We start from the raw sequence: 27,948 nt of genomic DNA on the forward strand, positions 1-27,948 counted from the left end.
GGAAATTTGGAATTGATTTCAGTGGTTCATTAAAAGGGAAAATGTTCTTCTGCAAACAATGCTGGTCTTTTAAAACAGGCTTCTCTCTAAAAAAAGGATTTTTCCCCAGATACTTTCTCTGCATTTCAGCTTTGAATGAACTAGGATAATTTTTTCTATCCAATTCTTTCTTCTTCTTAATAGGTTCTGATATATTCCACAATACCAATAAGAATTTCTGCATGGCAAATGTATGGTATTCTTCTGAAAATTATCTCTGCTGCACAATGAACCATGATGTTGTAAAGGGAAAGGAATACAATGAGTTATAAAAAATGGAGAATTACATCTTTCCTTGAGGCTTATTGGACTATTCTGTACAGAGAAGATACAATTCTTGATTGAATTCTACAGAGTAGGTCAAAAACATACAGGAAAGCCATGAGTATCTACTTGACTCTTCTATTACAAACTGTACCAAATTTTTTTTGTGACAGCTCACATTAAATGTTAAAAGGGTATTTTGTAAAATAGGCTGATATTTGGAAGGATATTCTGATAGAGAGTGTATTCATTCCTGCAAATCTTGAGATTCATGATTTCAGATGATTATGAAGCCAGAGGACTAAGTTTTGCTCACAAAAATCAAGGCTGGTTTCCACGGCCAACCAGGGAGCTTGAAGATACTCGGATTGGCCACTAGCAGCTGCAATGAGAATGGTTTCATAGCTCCAACGGATGGTGTGATTCCCCTCAGGAAACTGCAAGATTTCCTGGCCTAACAAAGAGTAAAGAACCAGTTTTCTGACTTGACAAGTCACTACACAGAGTCTAGAGAGACAGCAGCTGTCACAAATTACTGATGCCCCATTACACACCAAGCAGCATTTGGTTGATTCGATTACTCATCAGAAGGGCAAAGAAATGTCTGGCTGTCCTAGAATTACTTCAAGCAATGCAATGTCAGATACTGACAGATCACAAGTGACCACAATTTTTTGCAGAGTAGTGTTCTTTACAGTAGTATAAAATCTCAATATAGCAAAAAAAAAAAAAAAAAAAAAAAAAGAAAAAAAAAAAGAAAAAGATTCCAACGGGGAATAAACAATTTCAATGGGTTCTGTGAAAGCACATCACAGAACATCACTGTTTGCTAATTAACACTATCCACAACCCAAATTCAGTAAAAAAGCCAAATCTTGACAAGAACTTTGCAGTGAAAGGTCACAATTGTAAAGTGATTTCAGAGGTCCCAACATGTAATGCAAGTGCCTAGTAGGAGTTCATAGATAGATTTGTTCAAGAATTTCTACCAGAACTGGGGATTTGTGTGAAAATGTCACCATGCAAACAAAATTGTTTTGCAAAGAGCAAGTGGCTTTTCTGATAGGAAATATTTGGTATCCAAGATAAAATTTTGATTAAAACATTTAACAAGATGCCATACATGAGCTGAAAGTAGCTGGCAGAGCAGCAGTTAGCACATTTAAGCTGAGAAACTGAGGCTTCATTCACTGCCTGGAAAGAAGTGTTACAACTAAAAGGCAGGTAAAATCCTGCTGCAAGGCTCCCTTCCCCCCATCACAGTTATTCCACTGTGTGTAAATAATTAAATGTTTATAAGATCAAATATTTGTAATCTGATCTATCATATTTCAGATAATTGACTTAATTATTCTGTCAGTGCCTCTGTCCCAACGAATATTTCATTGATATACAGGGAAGAGCGTTACTATGAGCTATCATCTACTCAATGACCCAGTGTCAAGGCTGGAGGAGGGGTCAGTCTGGAGGAAACAGACTAAATGCACATTTAGGCCCCCAATGTGGAGACCAAGCATTGAGGCATTTGAAGTCAAAGAAGCTTCCTGGTTTCCAGAAAAGAGAAGGCTCTCATAATCCTTTTCCCTCTCTTCAAAGATAAAATGCCTCAGGCTCTCTGAGCAATTCAAAATGGGGGAAAACATTCTAAGTCACAAAGTTCTGCGGGTGGAAAACCAGTTTCTCTCCATCTGCGTACATCCAGAAGCCAGGAGAAGCTGAATTTTATTTCTTTGGCTCCACACACGTGTGCCTACTGGCAAATCATCTGATCCAGGAGCGGGTACTCACACCTTTCACAACAACGTACATCTGAGGAGACCCCTTGATGAAACTGTATGGAACGTTAGCCTCAGTAACGCAGCCTACAGAACATATGGGCAGGTAAAAGTCAGGATAGCAGCAAGCTGAGACTATGGTAACAATAGCTTATTTGTCTCCATTAACAAAACAAATGCTGAGCTGTGCACTGTCGGTGTAAGAGAAATACACTCGCATTAACCAAACACCTGTTGTTTATTTAAACACCTCTTCCATCTTGATTTGCAAGCTGTGGTGCAAGGCTGGCTCATACATTGCATACATACAACAAGAGGGGCACCTAGCTCAGCTCAGAGCTCTAGGTGCTACGCTGATATTCACAGATTCACAGAATATTCTGAGTTTGAAAGCATTCCCAAAAGGATCATAAAGTCCAACTCTAAAGTTCAATCCTCCATATGAGGATTGAACCCATGACATTGGCGTTAGTACCACCAGTTTAATAAAAACTGACATGAAGTATAACATCATAAATCCCAAATACTTCAGAATTAATGAAGGAAAGCAGGATTATTCTGAGAGTTCAGAGAAAAGGAGAAATCTGCACTTATCACACCTTCTTAAATTGTTTGTTAACTTGACATACTGGGCCTAAGCATGTATTGTTCCTTTCCTTACATACAGTGTGCCAGAGATCACAGCATTTGGAGAGAGAACTCTATCAAAGCCTTTGACTCCATTTTACAGCACACTGTTTCATTCTACATAAATAAAAAAGTATACCTAGAAAAATTTCAAACTATATGTTTAGTAGTTGTCCTACCTGCTCCACCTCATTGGTTGTGTACTGCATTGCTTCATTATGCTGCTCTTCCAACATTTCCAAGTTTAACTCCTCTAAGAATTCATTCCTTTCATCATCCAGCCACCCTTCCTCCAGCTGCAAAGAATACATCAGGATGTTATTTTATGTTAGCAAGGGCACATGCTAAAATAGAGTAAACCCAAATGGCAATGCTTGACTAGTTCTTTTTATTCTAATGATTCTCTTCAGAAAGCCAGGCGATAGGAGTTCACGTCTCAAAGAAAAAAAAAAGAAAAAGGATAAAAAGATGGGATTCATGTCTTTTATCCTTTCGTAAAACAGTATGACTGATTTTCTGTCATAATGAAGGAGACTGCACAGCACAGACATTATTTCCTTTCAAAAGGTATGAAAGGCACAGCACATAATCCTGAACCTGTCATGTTTGTTACTACTGAGAGACCCTGCGCTGCAAGAATGGCAATGTTACTAATGGGGCCAGGAAGCAATTGGGCTCTTCTCTCTAACAACCTCCATTCCAGCCCTGCTGCCATCACCTCAATGGAAACTGCTGCATTTCTGCCACTATCTTCCCATTGATCTTCCAGGTAAACAAATAAACAGAACAGGGTGATAGAAAAATGAGGTGACTTGAAGGGAGGCAATTTTTGTTCTCCCAGTGTGTCTCGAAGCAAGGCTTATCTGTTTGCCTGCTTTTTCTCCCCAAGTGTAAAATAGTACATTGACATTTGGTGAGCACAGTGCTGCAAAAGGACAGGAGGGGAGGCTATGTTTTCTGTCAGTCCATATCTCTTCTTGAAGCCATTTCACACCCTTCACATCTTTCAAAACTCATAAAAGGGGCACCCTTGCCGAAAACGCTGTTCTTCTCATTTTGTTCATGATGGTCATGTGTGCACATGGCATACATCCTTCGTATCTGCAATCCCTTGCCAGATGGCACACTGCATCAAAAATAAAAACACTGGTCAGTGGCACTCTTGGCTATAATGACAGGATTGCAGCAGAAGGAAACACTTCTTTATTGTTTCATCATTGATGAAGAAACTGGTGGATGATGGTGACAAAAACATGCTAAAAGGACAAGCCTCAGCATAAGACAATTATAAGACTACAAAGTACTCATGTCCCAAGACAGCAAGAGTGATGTAGCACAGGCCAACACCTAGAGCAGAACTACCACTGTCTCACACCCAGGACAGGTGTGGTCACAGAGAGCAGTCAGAAAAGTTACACCAAACCAGAAGTAGTATTAGTATTAGTATTAGTAGTAGTAGTAGTAGTAGTATTAGTAGTAGTAGTAGTAGTAGTAGTTCAACGCTGCACAAGGAGTGACTGATGCCGTGCAGTACTGCTAAATAGAATACTGGCAGAACATCACTGTTTCCTTAGCAAACTGATGTGGTTTTACCCGTGTCAACAAATTCTTTGCTCTTATAAAGAACATAATAAGCCTTTCATTTCCCCTGGTAAAACCAGTCACCTACGGTTAAGGATTAAGAGGAGACTTTTTTTCTTGAGGACATATAATTTTTATGTTTGTCCTTTATGGGACTTTCAAACCCTCATATGAAACATCTGCTAGTTTTGTTTACTTGTCTTGTTTACCTTTTTTTCCCCCAAGGAAAGCACAAGCACAGCCTATAGCCTTCCTCTACTGTAAAGGATGCAGTTTAATTCACCTCATGTGAGGAAATAGTGGAGATTAACAAATTTGGAGGATGAAAGATGAATCTCTCTAGGGTAAATCTGCTGATTTGATTCTGGTAGACCCAGTATATAACTAATGAGAATGCTTATGTTATGTTACAGCTTTTAAAAGAAAACTAATATATGCCTTAGCATATATGTGCATTACATACACCGTGTACATATTCACATGTGAGAATGCATGTGTGTGGTGTGTTCCTCTGGTGCTCTGTTTCAAAACTTCATTATTCACTGCACAGATACCTGGTCAGAGAGGTTTTCTACCCTGTTACTGAGGGAATGTGCTCAGCAGTCACCCTTTAAGGTTGCAATGCTGCCATTATTATAGAAATGAAAGTCTGCTTAATCCTGCTGGTTTTTACCAAGTCAAAGCAACACAACTAGCAGAAATCAGCCTGATCTCTGACCTACTCTGACTTTTTCATCAGTTTTGTATAAGTATGTTCTTAAAACATTTAAAGAAAACAAAAAAACCCCAACAAACCAGAACCAAAGACTCTAAACCAAACCACACTTATTATTTGTAAGGAGTGTTCATGTGGGAAGCTACATTGGCACACGTGAGTTAGTCCTTATCTCATACTAATCTTATCATATTGACTCCTTATTTCATGTATGCCAGTCTAAACAAATTCAGAGACTGAACTTTTTCTGGGCATGTATTTCATAAGTAGGTGAGTTTCTGTTCCCTAAAGAAAAACAGAATGACAAATGGTTGGAATAATATTGAAAAACCTCTTTCAAAATTTCAGCAAATAAGGATTACAATTTTGCAGTACAAAGTGAGGCACACCTATTTTTGCTGTACTTTGTCACTGGTTTTATAAGAATTGTTTAGCTTCCTGAAAAACATAAAGGACATGAATGCTGAAATTGACACTCTTTTATAACTACAGTAGTCAAGTAGATATTGCACCCGGCACTGAATTATACTTAATTAATTTAATTTATATAGAATATACAGCTAGTGAGACTGAAAATATCAGAACAGTAGAATGAGAGACAAATGGAAACTTAACCAACTCTGCATTGTTGGCAGATAGAGAGAACAGTGACAACATAATGTCCTTTTGCTTTTCAAAGGTCTACAAATAGAATATAAAGGGATGTAAAAACAGTAGTCTTCTACCACTCTATCCCTTCTTTATCTGATAATCAATCTAACATCTGACCCCTGCAATGATATTAAAAATTCTTGGCATAAGCATAATTTTATTTTTAAAACCATAAAAATGTTTCTAAGAGCTTTTGAAAGTGCACCTCCCAAGATGCAGTCACATTTTTGTGATCAGGTTGCTGTTAAAACAGATTCTCATTTACTGAATGATACTGTAGCAAAAGTCCCATAATTGATACATACAATGCTTACACCCCTCTTTATAATCACGTATCATAAAACAACCCCTCACCAATGACAAGCTAACACTTTGTCTAAGTTCATATAAATTCTAAACTTCATATGAAAGACAAAATTGATAAATGTTAAGTATGGTAAATTTATCTCCTGAACAAAGCAGAATCATCTAATGAGTAATGAACAGTTTTCAAGTCCTACTTCATATTTTACTAATACCATACTGGTGCTGCCAGTTTTATTCATATACCTGCTCATTCTGCTGGAAAGGAACTTGTTTAGCTTGGGGAAAACATGCCTAGTAATATCATATTGTTTTCTTTGTTGGATATAAAAGGGCGAAGCGCTGCAATTAACTGTTTGCTCCTTTTGCCAGTAACTTTGGCTTTCCTATTTCTTGGCAGCTCATTACTTGCAGTGACAGTGAATGCATGGTATAACCCAGGTTCTGGTTCAGTGCATCTGTTTAGTCTAACCTGCATCTCTGGCCTCGCGACCAGCAACACAATTTTCCTGCATTCTTCGCTGGAGAGCAACGCCACTGCCTCTTCCCTATTCTGGACATCTTGGCCATTTATCTAGGAAACAAATGAAAGTGGCACATTAGTTTCTATTTCCACAAAGCAACACACAATAAAGGGCAGATATCAGCTCATTTGTGCTGAATGTATGGACAATGAAAATTGCGCAACGGGCTCATCTTCGGCCCCTCGGTGGTAAGTGCCTTCACTCAATTATGCGCTTACTGTAAGAGCTGTATTGATCGTTGAAGGATGGTGGACATCAGAGGAAGCAGTTATGTTCATAAATGTCCAACCTGCGCCCTGGTAACATACATCTAGCAACACAATTAACCAGCCCCTGACAGGTGACGTTCATCTTTCTCCGTTCAGAGTAATGGAAGTGTCACTCTGAGATAATAGTGCTGGTGGAAGAAGACTGGTAATGCTACAGCTGAAATCAGTCACACTGAATGCTGGTAGAGAGGCAATTAGAGAGCTACAGTATTATCTCTCACCAGGCAATACTTTCAGGCCACTGCTTGTTGCTGCTCCATTTAATCATTTCATATTTGTGCGGACAGCTTAGTAGCTGGTACCACACAAAACATATGTATCCCCCTTACATGGGGATAATCAAAATAAAAGTGGCTCTTCAATGAAACTCGTCTTTTCTTGCTACCTTTCTCTGTTCTGTAACCCCATTAAAACAACAACACCCATGACTACATGGTAATAAACACAATTTTCATTGTCCAAAAACCATTTATGAGAGAATCAAATAAAAATCTTATTTCCCATATGAATTCGGTTTTGTCCAATTCATAGTACAAGAAGTGGATTATTCTCATTGTGGCAACAAAACCTCCAAAATTTGGTCTATTTCAAAAGGAGTGAAATCAAAACTGGATTGCAGAAATAACTGAATATTTTATTTGGGGAAAAAAACCTTCTAGTGGCTCCATTTCAAAGTAATAGTAACTTATAGTTGAAAATCAAAGAGAGAGTTGCATTATTGTATATATGTTTGGCCTGAAAGCCGTGATTCAAAACCACAGCATTAATTCAGATTACAGAAAATCCCTGATCACCTAACTGGCAGTGAGTGAAATGTCTGAGACTCTTCAAAGCTTCCATGATGGGATACCTGTGGTCTGTGAGAAACCAGGTAACACAGAGCAGCCCTAAGCTGAAAAGCAGAGGTGCAGCCACAGAGAGGCTCAGGAGCAGATTTCCAGCCTGCACAAACCATCCCCAGACATGGTGGCAGCTTGAGTAACTCCTACCAGCTGCTCCCCATGGGAGGCAGCCAGGCTGAAGCCACCTTTGGCCACTGCCTGAATGAAGGTGGCCACCCCATCCCAGCTGCACTATCATGGGGAAAGAACAGGACTTCAGCCTGCTCCATGGACTGTACCTAGCCTGCAAGTTCACAGCTAAAAATAGCAGTTTAGGCAACTTCCATGAGCACTGTCCTCTTAAAACTTTCCCTTGACATTGTAATGTTTCATATAAAGTACTCAGGCAGTTTTCCAATGCTTAGACTGTGAAGGCTGGGGGTTTCTGAGTATGGAAAGGGGGCAGTTCCAGCTTCAAAAACGAGAGGAAACCTGCTGTCATTTTGTGAGGAATACACATAACACAGCATTCCCCCCACAGCCTCAACCAATGCCGCCTGCTGCCTGTAGAAAACGTCCCTGTGCTCAAGGATCTGTATCTCTCCCAGCCTCACTGTAATCCCCCCATAATGGCACCATCACCTTCTATTTCTCTGGGCTATCTCATCAATAAGAGGAGATAGAGGGTCAATGTGTTTTCAGATATGAAAGTAAACCCCACATAACTCTCCGGGTGTTAACTTTAATGATAAAATTCATAGCTATATATCAGCACTGACATTAAAGTAATGCTCCAGTCCACAAGAGGATGGCAGAATTATCTGTGTTTTCTCTCACCCCTGGAATCTTTACTCAAAATTGAAATGAATTGAATTTCATTAGGAACTGGAGAACATTTGACTAAACTGCTGTTGGCTGTCCACCCAGAAATTTTACGAAACAAGGAAAGGAGTGGAAAATGGACTTACTCTCTCTTTTCTTATTTTGACATACATAGACTAGGAATGGAAAGTTGTTTCTACTTGGTTGAATAAAAAAAAAGGGGGGTTTTCTAGTTTTTGAAAGTTTAAAATACTTCTATATCTTCAGTAGGTATGTCACATAAAGACATGGAAGGCAGTGCCCTAACTTTTCCTCTTGTACATGCAGCCACGGTATGGTCCCTTCACCCAAAGTCCTGCTGAGGATGTCAATGCCCTCACACTGTGGGATCTGTGCTTTCTAAGGCGCAACACCATCCTGTGAATGTTTTCACAATCCCAGCCACACAGAGAAAAAAACAGCTGAACCCTGACACTAAAATTTAATTTATTATTTCTTCTCTGGAAAATGGACCACTTTGGTAACCCTGCTAATGGACATTGTTGTGCAGCTAGACTCCCAAAGCTGATTTAAGCTCTACCAGGGTAAGAGATACAGGTTTCAGCAAAGATATTTCCAGAAGAAATAAAAAGATTGGAAGAAAGGAACAGACTGATCTTGTGAAAACCTGAAAGCTCATCTGTTTAGATTATAGAATTATGGAACATGTTACAGAAAACCAACCTGTCACCACCAGGAGTTTCATCTGGGGCTTCAGTGAAAAAAGGCAAAAATACAAGGCAAATCAACTTGGAATCAGAATTAAAATGCTGCAATACAGCAAAAAAAAAATCCAGTCAAGAGATTTTTGGTAGCTGTTTCATGATTTTGCACTAGGGTAAAAAATGCACTACCCGTTGCTGGTTGAAAATGGAAACCCACTTCCATTCTCACTGTTTCCCCTCTCTGAATAGGTACACTGCCCTGTGCAGAACCAGCCACCCACACCCACCTATGCTGTAACACATAAACCTATCTTTGGGGTAGCTCTTCAAGCAAGTGGATCAACAGAAACAAAGGGAGAAAAATGCGCCAAGGTGGTAGATTAGAAAAGAATTCAGAAAAGCAATGTATTTTTGTGGAAGGAAAGAAAATATTAACAAAAACCTAATGAACCCCCTCTTAAGTACGTTCAAGATCATCCTTCTCTAAACAGCACAATTTTTTGTGTGAAAACTTGCTGTCTATGCTTAGCATAAATGAGTTTTACCCAAATTTATGCAATTGGTGAATGATCAGCACGTCTCTGACACTTATATTTATGTCTGCAGGATCCTGTTTAGAATTTGACACTGAGATGAACATAGTGGAAATGAGATTTTCTAATAAATATGGAAAAAAAAAGGCATGGGACGTAAGTGCATGAGCCAGAACGAGTTTGTCAGTCTCATTTTTCAGTACATGCACAGTAGCTCCCGGCTATTGTGTTAAAAAACAGACAGACATGGATTTTCTCATCGATCACAGTAACAAAGAGAACTATCTTCCCTCATTAACAGTTCACAGAGAAGATGGCACTGCATGTTTGTCTGAAGAAAGAGTTTAAGGAAGAGTCTATTGTCACATACTTGCAAAATGCGGTCGCCTTCACGGATCCGTCCATCTCTGGCAGCAATGCTGTTTGGATCAACCTGCACAGGACAATAACCACTAACTGAACATGAAAAGATTTTTATGGGAAATTATAACAGCTGCACAATTGCATGAGTTGAAAAAGTACTCTTTTACGTAGTACAGAGGCAATATGAAGTTTCCTTTAGAATCACAGAAATGGAACAGTTCTTTAAATGATCATATGAGCTTGTTTCAAATAAAAGCCTCAAGACAGAAAGGTTTGGGAGCATATGATTTTCAAATTAATACTTTCCTATGCCACTGTCAGGGATTAACCTTCAGCTGTCAGAGCATTAAAAATTAATGACAGACACCCTTTTCTCTGGAAGCTCACTATGAACTGAGAAGCCTCTACAGCAATTGATACCTGTTTACAAATGGGCCTGTCTTTGGGTACGATTCTTTTTCTTCCATGGAAACATTTACGATTAAATTAATATCTTAGTAATCAATCTGTTCGCAAGGAAACATGGAAAAACCCCAAAGGATCCATATTGTATAGATCACTCTCAGGTCCTGAAAATCATTCCTAGTCTGAAACAGTTAATTTTAAGTTAGTTTAACCTAAACAGATATTTAGGGTTCCAGTGATAGTTTATCAAAGACACTACAGCTCATCCCTGAGCAATGGCCTACTGTTTGTTGCAGGACAATTCAATCTATCACCTTTCACTTGATGGTTATCTTAAATAATTTATTTTGCCTTATCATGACAAAAGTTCTTTTTTCAAACCAAAAATTTGAGTTGAGCATTTAGTTTGAAGGCTACATCCTCTACATCTGTTAGATATTATTTTCTTCATGTGTATTGTCATAGAAAAAAACAATGAATCTGAAGCCCTTACTCAAGTACAAAAGATAGTGTCAATACATTCACTTTCAAAGGTCTGAGGAAATTTTATCAGGTAGGATAAGCAGAACATTTCAGATATAATCCTGGAATACATTAAGAGATTTCTGAACTTTCTTTGTCCTCACGAGGTCAAACAGACTTTAACAGCACAGCTTATACAACTTGTAGAAGATATATTCTTTGGTAATTTATATTAATTCCTCATTCTTGTTCCAAGCCTATGCTTTTCAGCTTAGTTAATGCTGCTACCAGCCTCTTAATGTGTGATCTTGCCTTTGTCCCATTCACTGATACACAGGAGAATTGTCTTCTCTGATCCGCTCTATCCATGAGCTTGACTAAGGATTTCGAATCACAGACTCGCTCAAGTTGGAATGGACTCACAAGGATCCCACTAAGCCCAACCAACCAGCTGCTTACAGGACTACCTAAAACAAAACCATATGATTAAAATTTTGCCTGGTTGCTCCTCTAATTCTGACAGACTTGGTGGGACAACCTTGGAACAAACCACCCTTTTAGTGAAGAACCTTTCTCTAATGTCAAAATTTGGTTCAGCATGTCAAAAAAGCGACCAATTGGGATCACAGTTCATGCAGAACAATCAGCAGTGACCTTGGACTCAGAAAAGTTCTGTTCTACCCAGAAAAAAGACCCTCTTTGAATAACTGGAGACTCAAAGGGAGATGGTGTTCTTGGAAGTCTTTTGGACTGACTTGTGAATCACTAACAATCCGTACTGGGTGCCATGTTTTCTGAGTGGAGCCAGTGAAAACCTGAGGGTTCATCCTACCTCAGTATTCAGAAGTCTATATTTTGGTTTTCCAACATATTAATCTCTAAAGCTACTCTCTCCACCCATCTGTGGTATGACTGTGTGTACCACAAATGTAACAAACACAAAAACAGTACAATAGTGATTGACCACTGTTAGGATTACTGAGGCAGAGGGAGAATGCAAGCAGGGTTGTGGAGAAGGCACTTTTCTACTCAAAACCTCTGCCTGATCTCCATCATGAGGGCACATTCTTTCAAAATTCAGACCATTCTCAGACTGCTTTATGCTTTACCAACTACAATGTTGTAGTTAAAAACACTTACACTAAAGAAGCCCACTAGTAATAATTACTCTGCTTGGGCAACACGATTTGAACTGATAATCTAAATGAATTGGGAGTGACACAAGCAGGTTGATGGCCAACACTTCTGCACTTCTCTCTAAGAGCACTTGCATGTTCATTCCCTGCCATGTGCAGCCCCCCATGAACCTCTCCCACTGTCCTCCCCAATGTCATGTCCTTACCTCACTGACATAGATTCCAGTGTCCTCCTCATCATCGGTTCTGTAACAGACAGTCAGCCCCAGCTTCTCCTGGCTGCCAATGCGGCACAGCTCCACCTCCTACAAGAAAATTTACAGGCTTTTGTGGTGGCTCCTTCCAAGGGTGGAAAAAACCACACAGCACAAGGGAGCACTAAACTGCTGAGATACTCATGCTGTATGACCTACTCATCCTGCTAAACCTTGAGACACAATGTTATGGTTGCATCTTTAAGGGGGAAATTATTCCATGAATTAAGAAGGAAATCCCAGTACAATGCAGGCTCAAACTATACAGAAACTGTACAGTAAGACATGCCAAACTTTGAGAAATACAGTTGTGCACTGATTCTGCAGGTCTCTGACTTTTGGATAATAGAAGCTGACTTACAGTAGATTACACAGTCCTAGTCACATCACACCAGCTGATCTACAGCATGTAAGACAGACTGGCTACCATCAATCAATCCATCACACAAGTGCCACTCCCTTCTGACAGCAATCCAAGCCATAAAGCAGAAATTCAGTCTTCCATTAATGGCCTAATTCCTTCCCTGGCCAGTTTAGTGGTACTTCATTGCAAAAGCTGTTAGATAAAAGAAAGATGCTTCAAGGAATCTCCTGTGGAGCTAAACAGCCGTGACATCTTCCTCAATGGTGAGATGATGCAGAAAACATATTTTTAGTGCCAGATGTCCCAGCAGTGGCATCTCATGAATAGTGCTAGTTTTTGGGCAGATGGTAGAGTGATAACTACTACATACACCCATCTGAGTTAAGCATCTTTAGGGTTTCATAGGGGAACCATTCACAAAAATGCAAAGCTTCACTTGGTTTGAACATTGTGTAACAAATAATTGTAATAAAGCAGGATGAACCAAATAACACACAATATTAGCTTGGTTGCAGGTGGGAAACTTTAGCTGGCATTTGTTGGACCCTGACAGTTTCTGCTTCTGTGGCTATGAAATAAAAGGAGACCAACCTTTGTTTCAGTTCTCAGACACAGAGTTCTCTATGATACAGAGCTTGTTTCCCCCATTCCCAAAAATGTCATACAGACTATTCCACAAACAGGACCAGGATGCACAGCAGTGAGGACTCACTACTGAGTCCAGCAAGCTGTGGGGCCCAGGTGTCAAAATACCACAACTTACAGAAAAACCTGCACTTCACACACATGGGTTAGCCAACAAGCCTTGCCTTGTGACATTTTCATTTCAGCTGAAATCTTCCACAAAGTGCACTGCTATGGCTTGCCCCCCTGCTCCCTCACCAAAATTCAAATCTACACAGGTTCATTACCTGTACAAACCCTAGAAGTTTCTCCCTGGACTTTGGGCATTCAGTGTCTTCATGGAAACAAAGAAAATGTAGAAAAACTCATAAAATTGGCAGTATTTCATTTTTTCTTAGATATGGTAGGAGTTCTACATAAGGTGGTAAAGAGTGGAATTATTTACCAGTACACATTACATACTGGGTTTGAAAGAAGAAACACAGAAGCATGTTTTCGTTAGGTGAGGTAGTTACAGTGACCTGATTTTGGCATTGGGAGCAAAAGGATGTGTACTGGAGGGAGGCCTATTCAAAACCCATAGTAATTAATGTCTCCAGAGGGAAAGACCACTTGACTGGAACTGTAATATTAGGGAGAAATTACAGTAACAAAATGGTTTCAATTACAGCAACAAGGTATACTTTTAAGGAATAAAGAAGTTTGCGGTTCCTTGGAGGCCTATAAGGAAACCTAAATACACCATAAAGGACCAAAACTGGGATCTTTAAATCAAGGCAAACGGGGAGCTGCGCACAAGCTGAAATCCATTAACTTTCATTGTCCTGCTGGCACAACCTCCTGTATCCCCAAGCTCAGGCTAGACAGGGGCCCCAAGGATTGCTCTGAACACAATTTCTTCAGACACAAATGACCTTGAAATTCTTATGAATTATTTGACTCAAAATGTTGCCACAAAACTGTACCAATGTTTCACACTGCAAACAAACTGAATTCTCGTAATGTGCTGGCTCAATGAGCAGAAAAAAAAAATTTAGGGCAAGAAAGAGCAAAGGAAAATGAGGGTGAGCCTAGAGGCTTCATCCTGCGTGTCTAAGAGATTTCCCAAAACCACCTCAGGGAACCAGCTGATGACAAGTATCAGTGACTAATGTCCTCTGATTGGGCAGCAGTAGCCCTGGTTGCACACAGTGCTGGAGCTGCCACAGCTTTCACTTCCCTGCCCAGTAGCAGATCTAAGACCTGAGCACTTGGTCATCTTGGACCATCTCTTTCCTCAATAACTCTGAGGGGTGTAGTCTGATGACTGCACATGGTTGTGGCTGCTTAGAAGCTGTAGATAACTACAACTGAGATCTTGGTATTAAAGGTCCAACAACCATTTCATGTTTTTCAGTCTAGATGCAAGTACACATTCAAGTAGTATCTCATTCAGCATGAGGGAGAAGGTGGATGAGGTCTGTTGCTTTGCAGTGGAAATCATTCCAGATAACTGCCTTTTGCCCATGGCACACCTGCACTACCAACCTCATCTCTTTTTTTACAGGAAACACAATACATCCTGGTCACAAGCATACAAACCAGAGTTGAAAAATATCTTTCGAAAATTTAAAAACACTTTGCATAAAATAGTAAACCATCTTTCAGAGCAAAAGCCCACAAGTCTGATCTCTAAATCTGTGTAACAAGCACACATGAAACAACTTCAATAAAAGTGCAGCAAGTGAGATGCTAGAGAACCTGGACTACCACAGTCAAATACATTTGACATAGTATTTTGCAACAGATGCTTTATAGTGTTGTGGAGTTTTTCTCCTCACAACTGGTCTTTAACAGAAGAACCAGTAAGTTTGGTAGCAGTAATGAATTTGTAAGGACATAATTTCCTTTTCTGAAATATTTTCTGATATATGCACATGTGCGTGCACGTGCACCCACACATACACTTGCTTTCTCTTTGGTTTTTGTCTGTGTGCATGTAGGGACTGAACTGTCAGTCTTCAAAACTCAGCATTTTCCAAATCTATGAGAAATAATATTTGGACATTGATGAATAGTGCTGACAGGCAGATGGTGGGAGGAGAGGGACTGAAGCTGAGGAAGAGCTCAGGAGATGACAGCCTTCCCCTCTTTTGGGCACATTAGGGGCAGCCACCTCTCAACACAAAGAATACTTTGCTGCCAAGTGACAGAAATCAATGCCAAATTCCTAAATCTTTGACTTGTTTCTTTTTTTCTCTGTGTGGCCAGAACAAAAATTCAGTGGACTTCCTCAGTAAAGACAATACGTTAAAGTGTTTTGCTATAAATTATGTGGTTAAAAGGCAGACATGGAAATTAGAATAAGGGCTATCCCTTCTTGGGATGAAAATTTACAAAGTAGTCAATTTCTGCAGACAGAAAAGACACAAAAGACAGAAAAGAGATGCAGATCATGTAGGATTGAATTTTCCCTACCTTCTCAAATTCATCGTGCTTAAAAAAAAATAAGTAGGAATATCTTGCTGCATAAGACAAATTTTTTTAGCAAAGGTTCAGTTGTAACTGCTTTGGTATAGTCACCTCATACAACTTTTTGTGACTTGTTTTCTTTATCTATAAGCAGAAAACAATGCAAACACTGCTAGAATAGCAGCACATTAAAGAATAAATGGTTCAGGAGTGTTTGAAAAGCACTGTAAGACTATCAAAACTGTCACAGCTACTGAGCTTCTTTCACCCACACAGTATGCCAGAGTAATGGGTCCACTAGAAGGAACAGCATCAAATCCAAAAACAATAGCATTTTTCCTAAATGGACATTGTGTGATCTGTTAACATTAAACTCCTCATTACAATGACAATATTATCTTGCCATTGAGACATATTAAAAAAAAAAAAAAATTAGTGTTACTCCCCAGTGTAACAGAACCTGTTATTCACAGCTCAAAGTTTGTATTTTTGTGACATGGGTTCAGCAATTTTTCTGTACCAGTGAAGGATTATTAAGACCTTTTGAACCAAACCCAGATTATAATTCTTACTAGTTGATATTATTGCAATGTCAAGGAAAAAAAAATAAATAACAGAAAATGTTATCTTCATATCCACCCAGAACAATGCACTTACCACCAATAAGTGAGTTACTAAGTGGTCATATGAAGATGAAACACCTTTATGTTTTACCCCTTTACAGTCCACTACCAGGCAGAGCTCCAAACCCTTTACACAATTTACACAATTTGCGTCACAGCGAGATGACCTAAGAGTTTGGAAATGCTAAAATACACAAAGGTTTAGCTGACAGGTTTTTTGATTATGTCCTTTTTTACCCATAAATCAATGTCTTGTGACAGGCAAGTTATTCTGTGCCATAGCCCTTTCAAAAGAAGTCAAGGCTTATTGAATGGAACAAGGGGCCCAATATCTGATGACCCAAAGTGGAGAAGTGTAGTATTTAGCACACATTTTAAGAAAAAACAACACCTAAATAATAAAGCAAAATAAGAAAAAAATAGTTAATTTTGTCTTTGTTTTTCCTTTTTCACCTGTAGTAATTGCTGAGAAGCTGCTTTTCCTGTTCATCTTGCTAATGGTATAATTGACAGAATGAGTAATGAAGCACAAAAGGCTGAGATCAGAGTACTTACAGAATAGCTCAATGAGGAATTAACTGAGAAAGTACATTAAAGTCTGACTTATTTTAATAAATTAGTTACACTGAAAAAAAATCCTCATCTATCTGAGCTAGTGTCAGTCCTCTGAGGCATCAAACATAAGTGCTAAGGGACTACACGGACTACACACACCTTAAAATTAATATTCATTAATATTCAGAATCATCTTGATTCTGCATCTTTATGGCTAAGATCAACCTCCAGTTTTCCTCCAGATCACCATGCATAGGTGAATTTTGGCTGCTTTTCACACTTTCTGTCAGGTTCTGTACAATCATTTTTTCAGCTTCCTGTTAGTTTCTGTAAACTATGGAAACTAAGTAAAGATCAGCCTCAGTCTCATAAAAAGTGTTTAGTAGTTCCAACTCTGCAGCTCTTGTCTCATCACTTACCTTGCATCTCAGTGATGCAAGCATTGGGATCATTATCAGACAGGGGTTCAAATATAGCCAAGCACCTGGCAGCATCTCACTAATGGCATTCACTTTCTTGGTCTTTTTCCTCCACGAGATCTGAAGGATTTATCTTTTCCAGGCTGCTAAATCACTGGTCATTTACATTGCTGCATTGTATAATATTTAATCTTCGTAATGCCACACACTCATCATCACTGGCAAGTAATTCTGCTGATGAAATAAAAATAATGCAAACAGAACCTTAACTCCTCATACAGGAAGAGTTCAATCTAATGAAGCCCTAGGAGGCCTAACAGTGAAGCTACTAAATAGAAAAATTCATCTCCAATTCAGAAGAGATGATAATGATACTACATTTTACTTAAAATTATGTGTTGCAAATGACAGTGGGTGTAAAACAGAGACGTTTGTAACAAACAAGCATCATCAGCAGAATAAATGCCATTCTTTAGACTTAATTTCCAAGCATAGTTTATTTCATCTGGAATCTGTGCTATGCAGGAGGAGTTGTGAGTGTCATGTACAAACGATCAGGGTGTGTACAATGGGTAAGATACACACTTAAAACAGACACTTAGTGTTTCAAACAGGTATCATGTTTCACCTTGCCCAAGTCATGCTTCCTACACGGAGCATGGTTTTTTTAAGAGGTTATGTCCTTAATAAGTGACCAGAAGTAATTTGAAGAAACTCAGAAGAAAGAGATGTAAATCCTAGCATCGGTAGGAGTCATCAAAACAATCTATTTCAACTATGATTTTTTTTTTTCCTATGGACTACCTATCTCTGTTTAGATGAAGAGAGTCTGTGACTCCTCTGCTGTATATATAACAAAGTAATTTCATATTAAGGTAGGAATTTTGCTTTCAGAGTTGGAGTGGATGTTAAATATATAATACTTTTCTTGCATGTGCATGTGTCTATGTGTGCAAACTTATGTATATGACTATATAGGCACAGGCAGTGCTTATATATCTGTGTGTAAGTGCATGCCAGGCAGGTCAGTTACACGGCAGAGAATCTTTCCTGGCAATCATCTAACAGTTAATTTAAGAGCATGATTACAATTCTTGAAAACACAGTGACAGGGTATATGCTTATAATGAGAAAGTGAAAATGTCAGATCACCCCACAATTCACAGAATCAGAGTAATGACATTTACAGCCATCTCTGGACTTCACTAACTTTTAATTACAAACCATATAGACTACCTATTTATTCATAACTGAAGAAAAAAAAAGGCAAAATGAAACAAGAATTTTCAGTTTCTAGAAAAGCTCTTCTGTCATTAGATAGATCAATCCAACATAAACCCCTTCTCTTACTTTACCTCCATGACAACTGAGAGTTTAGGGTGAGCTATTGTAAAGAAACAGCTCACAGGAGAGCCTGCATAGAGGAAATGCCTATCACTGCAGCTTTCTTAAGTATGCCAATAAAAAAAGATCAAAACCGCCTGGGATTCTGGGGCTTCCAGACAGAAGGCAAGTAATACTGCAGGCAAACAAAGGCATAATATACCTCAGAACTATTCTAACACCATCAAGAGTTATGCTCCCCTGTCAAGGGGATTTTCCAGGAAATTCATTAATGTTTTTGTAGCATGGTCTAATTGTAGGCTATGTTCCAGAAGTATTCAGTGTGAAACAGAGTGCAATGAAACAGCCCTCCCCTTCACAGGTCACTGCTGGGTCCTATTGCATTCTTTTCACGATGAATAAACTTGTATTTAAAAGCTTGAAGGGGATTTAATTTACAAACACTCACCACTTTCACCAGAAAAACAACGCTTCTATCAGAAAAGCAAAGCTCTTAACTCCTCTAGTATCTTCACCATGGAAGGTTACAAACCCTGCAGGATTTTAGTACATGATAGATCAGTTTTAGAACCCATTCTGTAAATGTCTATGGAGATTTGGCAGAGCTCAGGGTTCCACGTTTAAAATGACTGACATTCTCAAGTTGTGAAAATAACCTAAAGAAATACATTATTTTTTCCTCTTTCTAACAGTCCCAGTATGTTCTGTTATTCTGATTTCACACAGACTGGCACATCCACAATGTACTTGGGGGCTATTTGGATGGAAATAGAAAAGCTGTGGAGCAAGACAGAGCCAGCCTAGATGTAAACAAGTTGGAACTGCTGGCAGCTGTGCTGTTACAAATAAAATTGCATTCCCCGGTGTCTTCTCACTTATCAATTTTGACAGAAGACTGTCCTGACTTCTCATAAACAGCATCGAAAAGGACAAATCACATTGGGTGTCAGATTTGCCAGAATGGATTTGGTTGGTAGCTTGCCACAAAGAAACAGAGGGTTATCTCCATTCCACATGGTGGGGAGAAACAATGCTCAGTCCAAGGGGTGGGGGCTTTATCTTATAGGCTGAAGTCTCATATAATCCTCATTTTTTAAAGTCTGGTTTAGATTTAAGAATCTCTGACACAAGATTTGTTTACATCAAAGCAGAAAGTAGAAATATCAGCAAGCATTTTTCAAATGCATAATCCAAACACAATGTAGTATGAGAAATATTTAAAATCACTTTCCTACTGATCCCTGCTTTATAGCTACCCTTAGAGCCACATGCTGTTTTGTGTCCAGACAAAGACTGCTCTGGGAGGATGCTGTAGACAATTATACCAGTATTAGAAAATAAAACAAAACAAAACAAAAGGAAAAAAAAAGAAAAAAAACTAGCAGAAAATCCCAGAATTAATGTGCTGACATATAGGCACCTATTAATTAAATATCATCATGCAACCAGAGCAGCAGAATTTGGCCCTGTAGCTGCTGAATCCTTTGATAATAAAGAAGCTCCAATGGATGTGGAAATTCACTCTCACCCTGAAGCTCTGGAATGAAATATTTTGGCATTACACTTCTATGTGAAAAATCAAATAATAGAGAAACTTAAGGTAGGTCTGCCAATGAGTATTCAGCAATGTGATCAGTAAAAGCCTGTTGGTAATGAGTGGGAGGAGAAAGACACCCTGGTGGCAGCTGAAATTCCCTTTGGGTGAGGACAGAGGGCGGACAGCAGTCATGGAGCGTATGGGGCAACTGGCTGGGCTGGATGAATAATGGTGCTACAAATATGAGAAGTTGTGATCACTGTGCTAGGAAAAAAAGTCAGTGTTGCAATGGGAGGAAGGGTTTAAGCATATGAGGATGAGATAAACACTTTTCAATTCTGTGGGACTGGCTGACCTTGTGTGGCCTGACTTGCATTTAAAGAATATTTTAGCTTAAAGATACACGGTGGACTTCAGAGTGTATGAGTATGAGTGTATGAGTGTGTGAGTGTATGAGCGTATGAGTGAGTGTGTCATATGGAAGTCAAAGGAGGAAAAAAAAAAATCCTTTACAAATTCCTGCCTGCTAAAGGCTCAACAGCTGACAGTGTATTCTCCAAGAAGTCACAAACCTTCTCTCGAAGCTTAGCTAGCATGCATGATACCATATTCCTGTCAAAATGATAAATAAAAAAAAATCAACCCTTATGAGAAATATCAAACCTAAAATACTCTAAATCCAATTTTAAAATAATTTTTCCCTATTTTCTGGATGATTGCACTTACTGGAAAGTAAAATATCCACTGTCTTCTTTCAAACAAGCCATGGTCTTACTTTTCTCCCTGTTTCTTCCACCTTCCTATTTGTCCTCTGTATTTCTGCTCTTTTCCCATGGTGCAGTATGAATGCTAATTTATTAGACACTTAACTACATACCTATGTTTTCCCATTATATGTATCCATATATATTTTCTCCTGCTTGAGACCCAGCACCCCTTCTGGTATATTGTCTATTTGGGAAAACCATGAATACTTGCTTTCTGAGCAGAGAGATCCATGATGAAATGCTTATAGGTAGTATTTTTCAGCAGTCAACTTTGGTCCTTGCTATTGGCCTTTTCCTCAATAGAAATGTGAATTTGCAAGGATACAAGAGGAGGTTAAAGTATAATTAGCTAAGTGATAATATGCAGTGAAGTGTTTCTTTTTCACTAATCTTAGATCCTACATTGTCACTTTCTTCTCATTAAGCCAAGTAGGTGGGGATAGCACAGACGAGGCAAAAACTGAACCTTATGTTAAAATGAGGTAAACAGACGGGAGTAGTAATTATTCTATTGTGCAGTGTGTGGGAATATGCTAAACTGTCTCCTTAAGGGTGAGGAGAATAAACCCATCAAACTTAACCAGTCCAAGTTTTTTTTTCCTTCTGGGGCTTTCCAGAATTAGCTCTCCCATCTGTTTCCAATGGAAATGTCTCTGACATAAAATGTTATAATGGACCTTCTCTTGATTATCAGGTAGAAATACAATACTCCATGTCTGGCTCGAAGTCCACTAACTAACTAGAGGGCTGGAGTACATCTCCAAAAAGGGAAATCTGGGAGAAATGCATTTGGTTAGCCTTTTGAAGAGAATTCACCTTCTCAATAAGGAGATATTATTGCTTCCTTCAGGTATCAAATGCAAGAGTCCAGAGAAGTCAGAACCAGACTCTTCTTTGAGGTGCATTGTGACAGCCACATGAGACAACAGACATCAGTTGCTACTCAGGAAATTCCAATTAGATATTTAAGGAAGTGCTTCTTATTTTGAGGGTGGTCAAAGACCCTGAGAGTTATCCTGAGAAGTTGCAGACCGTGTACTGCAAAAAGTAACCAATATAACTATATCAGCTCTATAATTAGCACCCATTTCTTTGCTCCTCTACAACAGGATCACTGCAATTTTTGGACTTGTCGCATATAGGGCTAATTGAAAGCCACTTGGAAAATTTAGTGCTAATATCTACTGAAGGGAATGAGACAATATTAGCACATGACATCAGTACTAAAATCTTTACAGTGACTTCCAAATTTCTGTTTATCACTCGCTGTGTTAGAGATTAAGGTCTGGAAGGGATCCAAGACCCAAAAAAGTCTTGTGTACTTGGAAACCAGTCTCCACACCCGAGACTGTCAGATATATACTGCTCTGTCCATGAATGTCCTTTTTGATACTCTGGAGTTTTCCAGGCCCTAATGGTATAAAAACATTTGACTCTGACATGCTTCACTGGGTAGAAGAAAATCTGTTGAAAGTAAGAATTCTGATAAGGCCAGAAACATCAGGTCCCCAGATGATAGCTCTTCTCCTTCCAAAAAACACATATACCTCAGCTATTTCTGGTTCCCAATTCACTTAAGTTTAATAAAGAATCTCTTCATATCTTACAGCTCTTTCTAAACTGTAGCAAGCACCTTTTTCTAGACAACACACAAAGTCCAGAGATTTAAGGGGCGTCATAACTTCAGTTCAGATATGCTGAAAATCACTTAGAATAATTAGCTTTCACAGTACAATAAATGAAATAATAAACTAAAACAATACAATACAATAAATTTCACCTACTGCAGGTAAAACAATACTTTATATTTGCTGTATTTCAAAATGTGTTACTGCTGAGTATTTGGCTCTATAAACATCATTGTTACTGCTGCCTGCCTGCTTTGGGCCTGAAATGTGTCAGAAGATTTATCTGCCTCATCAGCACTTTCTAAACACCCAGGCAGCCAACTGAAATGAGGAGGCATAACAGATGTGCCAACATCTGCTGCAGCAAGCATTTATCTGGACAGTGGAACATATAGCTGTAGATTCAAACTCTTACCCAGAAACAACTCCACGTGTTTGAACAGCCTAGATCTACAACTGCGTGAAGGTTATTTTGCAATATTAATTGAAATCAAGTTGAAAATGTAGATTTCAATTAAACTTGTGAGAAATACATCTTCCTGTAATTCAGACACAGGAAAGGCAAAATACCATAAAAAAGCTAATTTAAGAGCTTAACTTAGAAATTCTTAGAAAGCACTATTAAAATTCCATCCCATCCATGCTCTTGTTTACCTTGAGGTACACACATATTAAAATATGTATAGTTAAAATATGCAAATTTTAATCACATACATGTGCCTATAAATCAAGCGCATGAAGCAATAGGAAATTACTTTCAAAACACATTTTGATTTTCCTGGCACCAAAATGAGGTCTATGGGCACCATATCCATGCTGAGTTTCATCTGTTCAAACTTCTGTTGCACACAGAATGCCCTCTACCCCCAAACACATACTTGTGCAGATTGATAAAATCATGAGATGAAGTACAAAGCAAACTCATCTTCTTCTTTTTGATGCCCAATACAGTTTCACCTGTATTCCTGCTCGCCAAACCATGCCCTCTAGGAATGACTATCACATTCTCTTTGAAGAGATCCCTCATTAAATAAAAAAGAAAACTCCCAGACACAAGGTCTCTCCTGCTTTTTTTTTGATTTCTCCTCTGAAGGCCCAGCATGCATAATACTGAAACCTTGTTTTAAGTCCAGTTTATTGTAAAAGGTTCCCTCTTGCTAGGGGGATTCAGCCCATGTTTCCTGTGCTCTGGGACTTCCTAGGATACTAAGCTTTAAAATAGCAACATTATAATAAATTGGTTAACATGACTTATGCTACTTTATGTAAAATAAATTATTCCCTCCCATCTTTTGTCTGTATAGCTAGATTTCATGTTTCCAAGACAGATTACATGAACATTCAAGTAGAAGGCATATGAAAAATAGCATTAATAAAACCCTTAGGAACATTTTGACTGTAAAGCATATATGGAAGTATGTGGGATAATAATGTAAGAACTGTCTAAACAAAGAATTTCTCCAAAACAGAAGATTTATAATCCACAGATTTCCATAAATATTAAAATATTGCCAGCGCCTTTCTCTTCCTTCACTGACTGAAAAGCACATTCCATACATTGTAATGTTGCCCAGCAATAAAGTGTTGCTGAACTAAAGTCACTTTTCTTCATTTTCCTGGAAAAACATAAGCCTCTGACAATAAGTAAGAATTTTTATTAGCTTCCAGGTAAAGTAAGGAGCAACCCTGTGCTTGTTTTATGAAATCATGAAACAGAATGAATATCACTGACTTGATATATTTTTCTCCTGTTTTAAAACTCAATAAATGGCAATAACTTTGATAAATTTGTCCATGCCATCTTTGTGTCTTTTTCTCCCCATTCTCTCATGATCCTCTGCAGTTGTGGACACAATTCAAATCCCTAAATTGAGATATTCATTACTTAGGGGAGGTGAGATGACAGCAACTTCATTCACTTTGAATGTCAGGATTTTGTGATGATATACATCAATACACTCAAAATCAACACACAACAGCGGCAGAAATTACTCTGACATTGCTTTCTATCTAAATGACCCAATGACTAGCAAGGAGGAAGAGTGATTTAATGGCCAAAAAAGAGATGCATTACAATTAAAGGCTTCTGGCTTTTACTGCCAGTTCTGCCACTGATTGACTTGGCAAGTCTCTCAGTACAACTGTCCTTAGTTCACCTGCTTGTGAATTCATGTAGCAATACAGGACATTGTAACTCTGAAGAACCTCAACAGAGGTTTTGTTTAATTTATTTATACTTGAAATGTGACTTCAACACTTAAAAGACAAATGAAAAACTGAAAGAAAAGAGCTGCTCCTTTTATCAATCCTTTGCTCATTTAAAGTGTACAATTGGCCACAGTTAGGGACAAATTCCATGTTTAATATTGTCTGTGGGTAAATTATACTGATGTAAATTCATGAGTATTTTAAAAATAAAAATGCCAGTGAAAGTGCATAATCTTATGCTGTTTTATGCCAAATGCATGCTCTAACAGTCTTATTTTAATTATTATCTAGTGTTACTCAAAGAAATAAACCAAAAACCATTCCAGTGCCCCTTTCCCCTTTCAACTGTGACCTTTTCCATTTTTAGTCAATAGTTGCATTCAGCTGGGTCGCAGGCCAAGTTAGCCACTCAGAACTCTTTTGAATTAAAAGGAAGAAATCACAAGGAAATGTTTCAGAAGCCCTGATCATTGTAGTGCTTCCTCAGGTCCAACTGAAACAACTGCAATAATTTATTTACAAAACCAGGAGAATTCCTCACAAGAGAGCTTTAAAACACCATCCATTTTTTCTCTTTATATTTGTATGATAGGACAGGTAGAATCAGGGAAAAAAAAGGCCTATCACTCCAAGTCCCCCCAAACCAGACTCTGCTAAGCAACCAAGACCACAGACTAGAGGCATACACATACCTGTTCACTTCCTTTGTGATATTTCTTATCAGCAGGTACTATACAACATTAATAATTGCCACCAAAAAATCAGAATAATGGTGTCAGTAAATGTCTCTATATCAATGGGCAACCATGATTCAGCCATAGCTGCTAGGTCTGAAACAATGGTCAGAAAATAAACATAGTGTACCAAGTCTCTCTCCTATGAAAACAAACTGAGAGAGTTGGGGTTTTCAGCCTGAAAAAGAGAAAGAAGTTAGAGCAGCCTTTCAGCACCTAAAGGGAGCTACAAGAGAGCTGGAGAAGGACTTTATACATGGGTATATCATGATAGGACAAGTGGAAAGTAAGGGCTTTAAAATGAAAGAGAGTACGTTTAGATTAGATATTAGGAACAAGTTCTTTACTACGAGGGTCGTGAGACAACCAGAGAAGTGGAGGATACTCCATCCCTGGAAGTGTTCAAGGCTGTGCTGGATGAGGCTTTGAACAACCTATCAAGTGGGAGGTATCCTTGCCAATGGCAGGGGTTGGAACTAGATTATCTTTGAGGTCGCTTCCAATCCAAACCACAACTTCTACAATGAAGTCCCAAAATGTCTAAGCCCACTTTACCCTGTCAGTTCAGTCCCTTCACCACAACAGCAGCTCCAGAAGGTAAAGCATGCAGTGAGAAGCATCTGCTTTTTCCATTGAAAATCTACAACAAAATCTTCCTATTTCTCCCACCATACCAATCAGGTCTGATGACAATGGAAAGACACAACTTTGTCCACCATTTCAGCTCTTCTAGACTACAACACCCATATCTCTACAAGAATCCATATTTCTTGAAGCCTTCTCTTTTAAATGGTATCTGGTGTTGCTGAATTAAAAAACTGCCTTTTATTTCCTAGAGGTGCATTTTGGATTTATCTCAAATTTTAAGACGTTCAGGGTAAAATAGAAATACTCCAATCACAGTGAAAAAAAACAAGCACAACCTGATAACTAGCTTCATTGTGCAGAAACACTCATCAAGTAACAAAACAAAAGAGCCTGACAGCAGCAATCAGCAGTGCTGGCAGTGTGTGCACAGAAGCTGTTTCCATAAAAACTGTTTGTTCAGTTTGAGGAGGAGTTCCAGTTGTGTTGCTGCAAGCTCCTGTAATGTTCACACAGGGGTGTTTGCAGACTATCAGAGCTCTGGAGGGAGCTGTTACAGGCTATCAGCTCAGTAATCCTCATGTTAAAAAGGCCCTAAATATGTATTTACAAGATAGGCAGACCTGTTTGTTTTATTGGTTGTGTTTAAAAGGTCTTAAATAGGAATTCACCAGGCAGGTCTCTCCTGGACTATTACAGCAATGGTGGGCTGTTCAGAGTGTCACTGAGACCACTCTTCAGTGGCCCATGAGAGCCTCAACCCATAAATACTTACAGGCGTTCAAGTAACTTTATTCAGATAAACAACCTCACTCAGAATGCTAATCTGAAATTAGTTCTTCTTTATTTCTTAGAAAAAAAAATGCCAATAAAAATCAATCACTTCAAAAATGTAATGTCACAAAGCTGGTAAATTTGAATTTTGTCCTGAAATACCTTCCCTCATCACAAGGGGATGAGTATTACTGGAAGAGGGAACCAGTGTGTTACTGCTGCACTGTACCTACTGTAATGTTCAGATACAGTAGAAGAAACAAGAAGACCAGGGTAAAATTTTCCCCTATGCAACTTTTAAGAGTCCAGTGGAAAGACGTCTACACAAAGACTTACTCATGGCCAATTCCAAAAGATTTCTGGCATATCTCTCTTCAAGGCCCATTTTTAGTTGTTTGTGAAAACAGCTGACAGCTGATCTGATCCAGAAAAGCTCAGGTCAATAGGAAATCTTAGGAATTTCAGCAGGTTTGGATCTATAAGTAAGCCTATAGCAAACATGACGGACTAATCTAAATTTACAGTTAACAGATTTATGAGTGCAAATACTTAACAAAACATTTAAGTGAACGACTGTGCATAACCATAAATTAGCATTTGCATTCAACTTGCATACACACACATTTATTTCTTTATTCTGATGGAAAAATCTGTCCCTTGGGTCTACAAATCAGAACATGATCTTAGAAGTAATAATTTTTGCCCTGAACTATTAACCAAGCCTCAGAGCACTATGCGTTGCTGTGCTTAGGAGGAGGATGATGCAGTAAAGCAACTTGCATATGAATATTCTAATTTCCAGAAGTCCTATTTTCTATAGCACAGGAAGAATCCACATAGCATGTGTGCAGTTTCTAGCTCATGCTCCAAATGGGAAAAGTTTCACACGGCTTTTTCTCAATACACCATGTTTCTCATGGCTGCTTTTTCTTCCTTTCATTGCCTGGACACAAAAGACCCTATAAAATATGACCACAGAAAGATATTACCTGCACATGATTCATGTGGCTGTCTGTACATGTACTGACATGCACAAACTTTCTGAGCAAAAAAGTAACATAAAGCTGCTCAATGGTTTCTAAGAGAA

General features: G+C 38.7%; 1 protein-coding gene across 3 annotated transcripts in view; it reads right to left on the minus strand.

Moving 5' to 3' along the window:
- Positions 1–27,948, minus strand: part of PDZRN4 (PDZ domain containing ring finger 4) — a 232,071-nt gene that overhangs the window by 5,173 nt on the left and 198,950 nt on the right. For 2 of the 3 annotated variants that reach the window (XM_033058933.2, XM_033058934.2), the window contains 4 exons: positions 12,201–12,299; positions 9,999–10,061; positions 6,428–6,529; positions 2,885–3,001 (listed from right to left, as the gene is read on the minus strand). In XM_033058933.2, coding sequence (XP_032914824.1) covers positions 2,885–3,001; positions 6,428–6,529; positions 9,999–10,061; positions 12,201–12,299 — 381 coding nt within the window. The remainder of the gene's footprint in view (positions 1–2,884; positions 3,002–6,427; positions 6,530–9,998; positions 10,062–12,200; positions 12,300–27,948) is intronic. The other variant, XM_042779231.1, reaches the window with a different exon arrangement.

This window comes from Catharus ustulatus, chromosome 4 (genome assembly GCF_009819885.2).
Source record: "Catharus ustulatus isolate bCatUst1 chromosome 4, bCatUst1.pri.v2, whole genome shotgun sequence".
NCBI classification, from domain to species: Eukaryota; Metazoa; Chordata; class Aves; order Passeriformes; family Turdidae; genus Catharus; species Catharus ustulatus.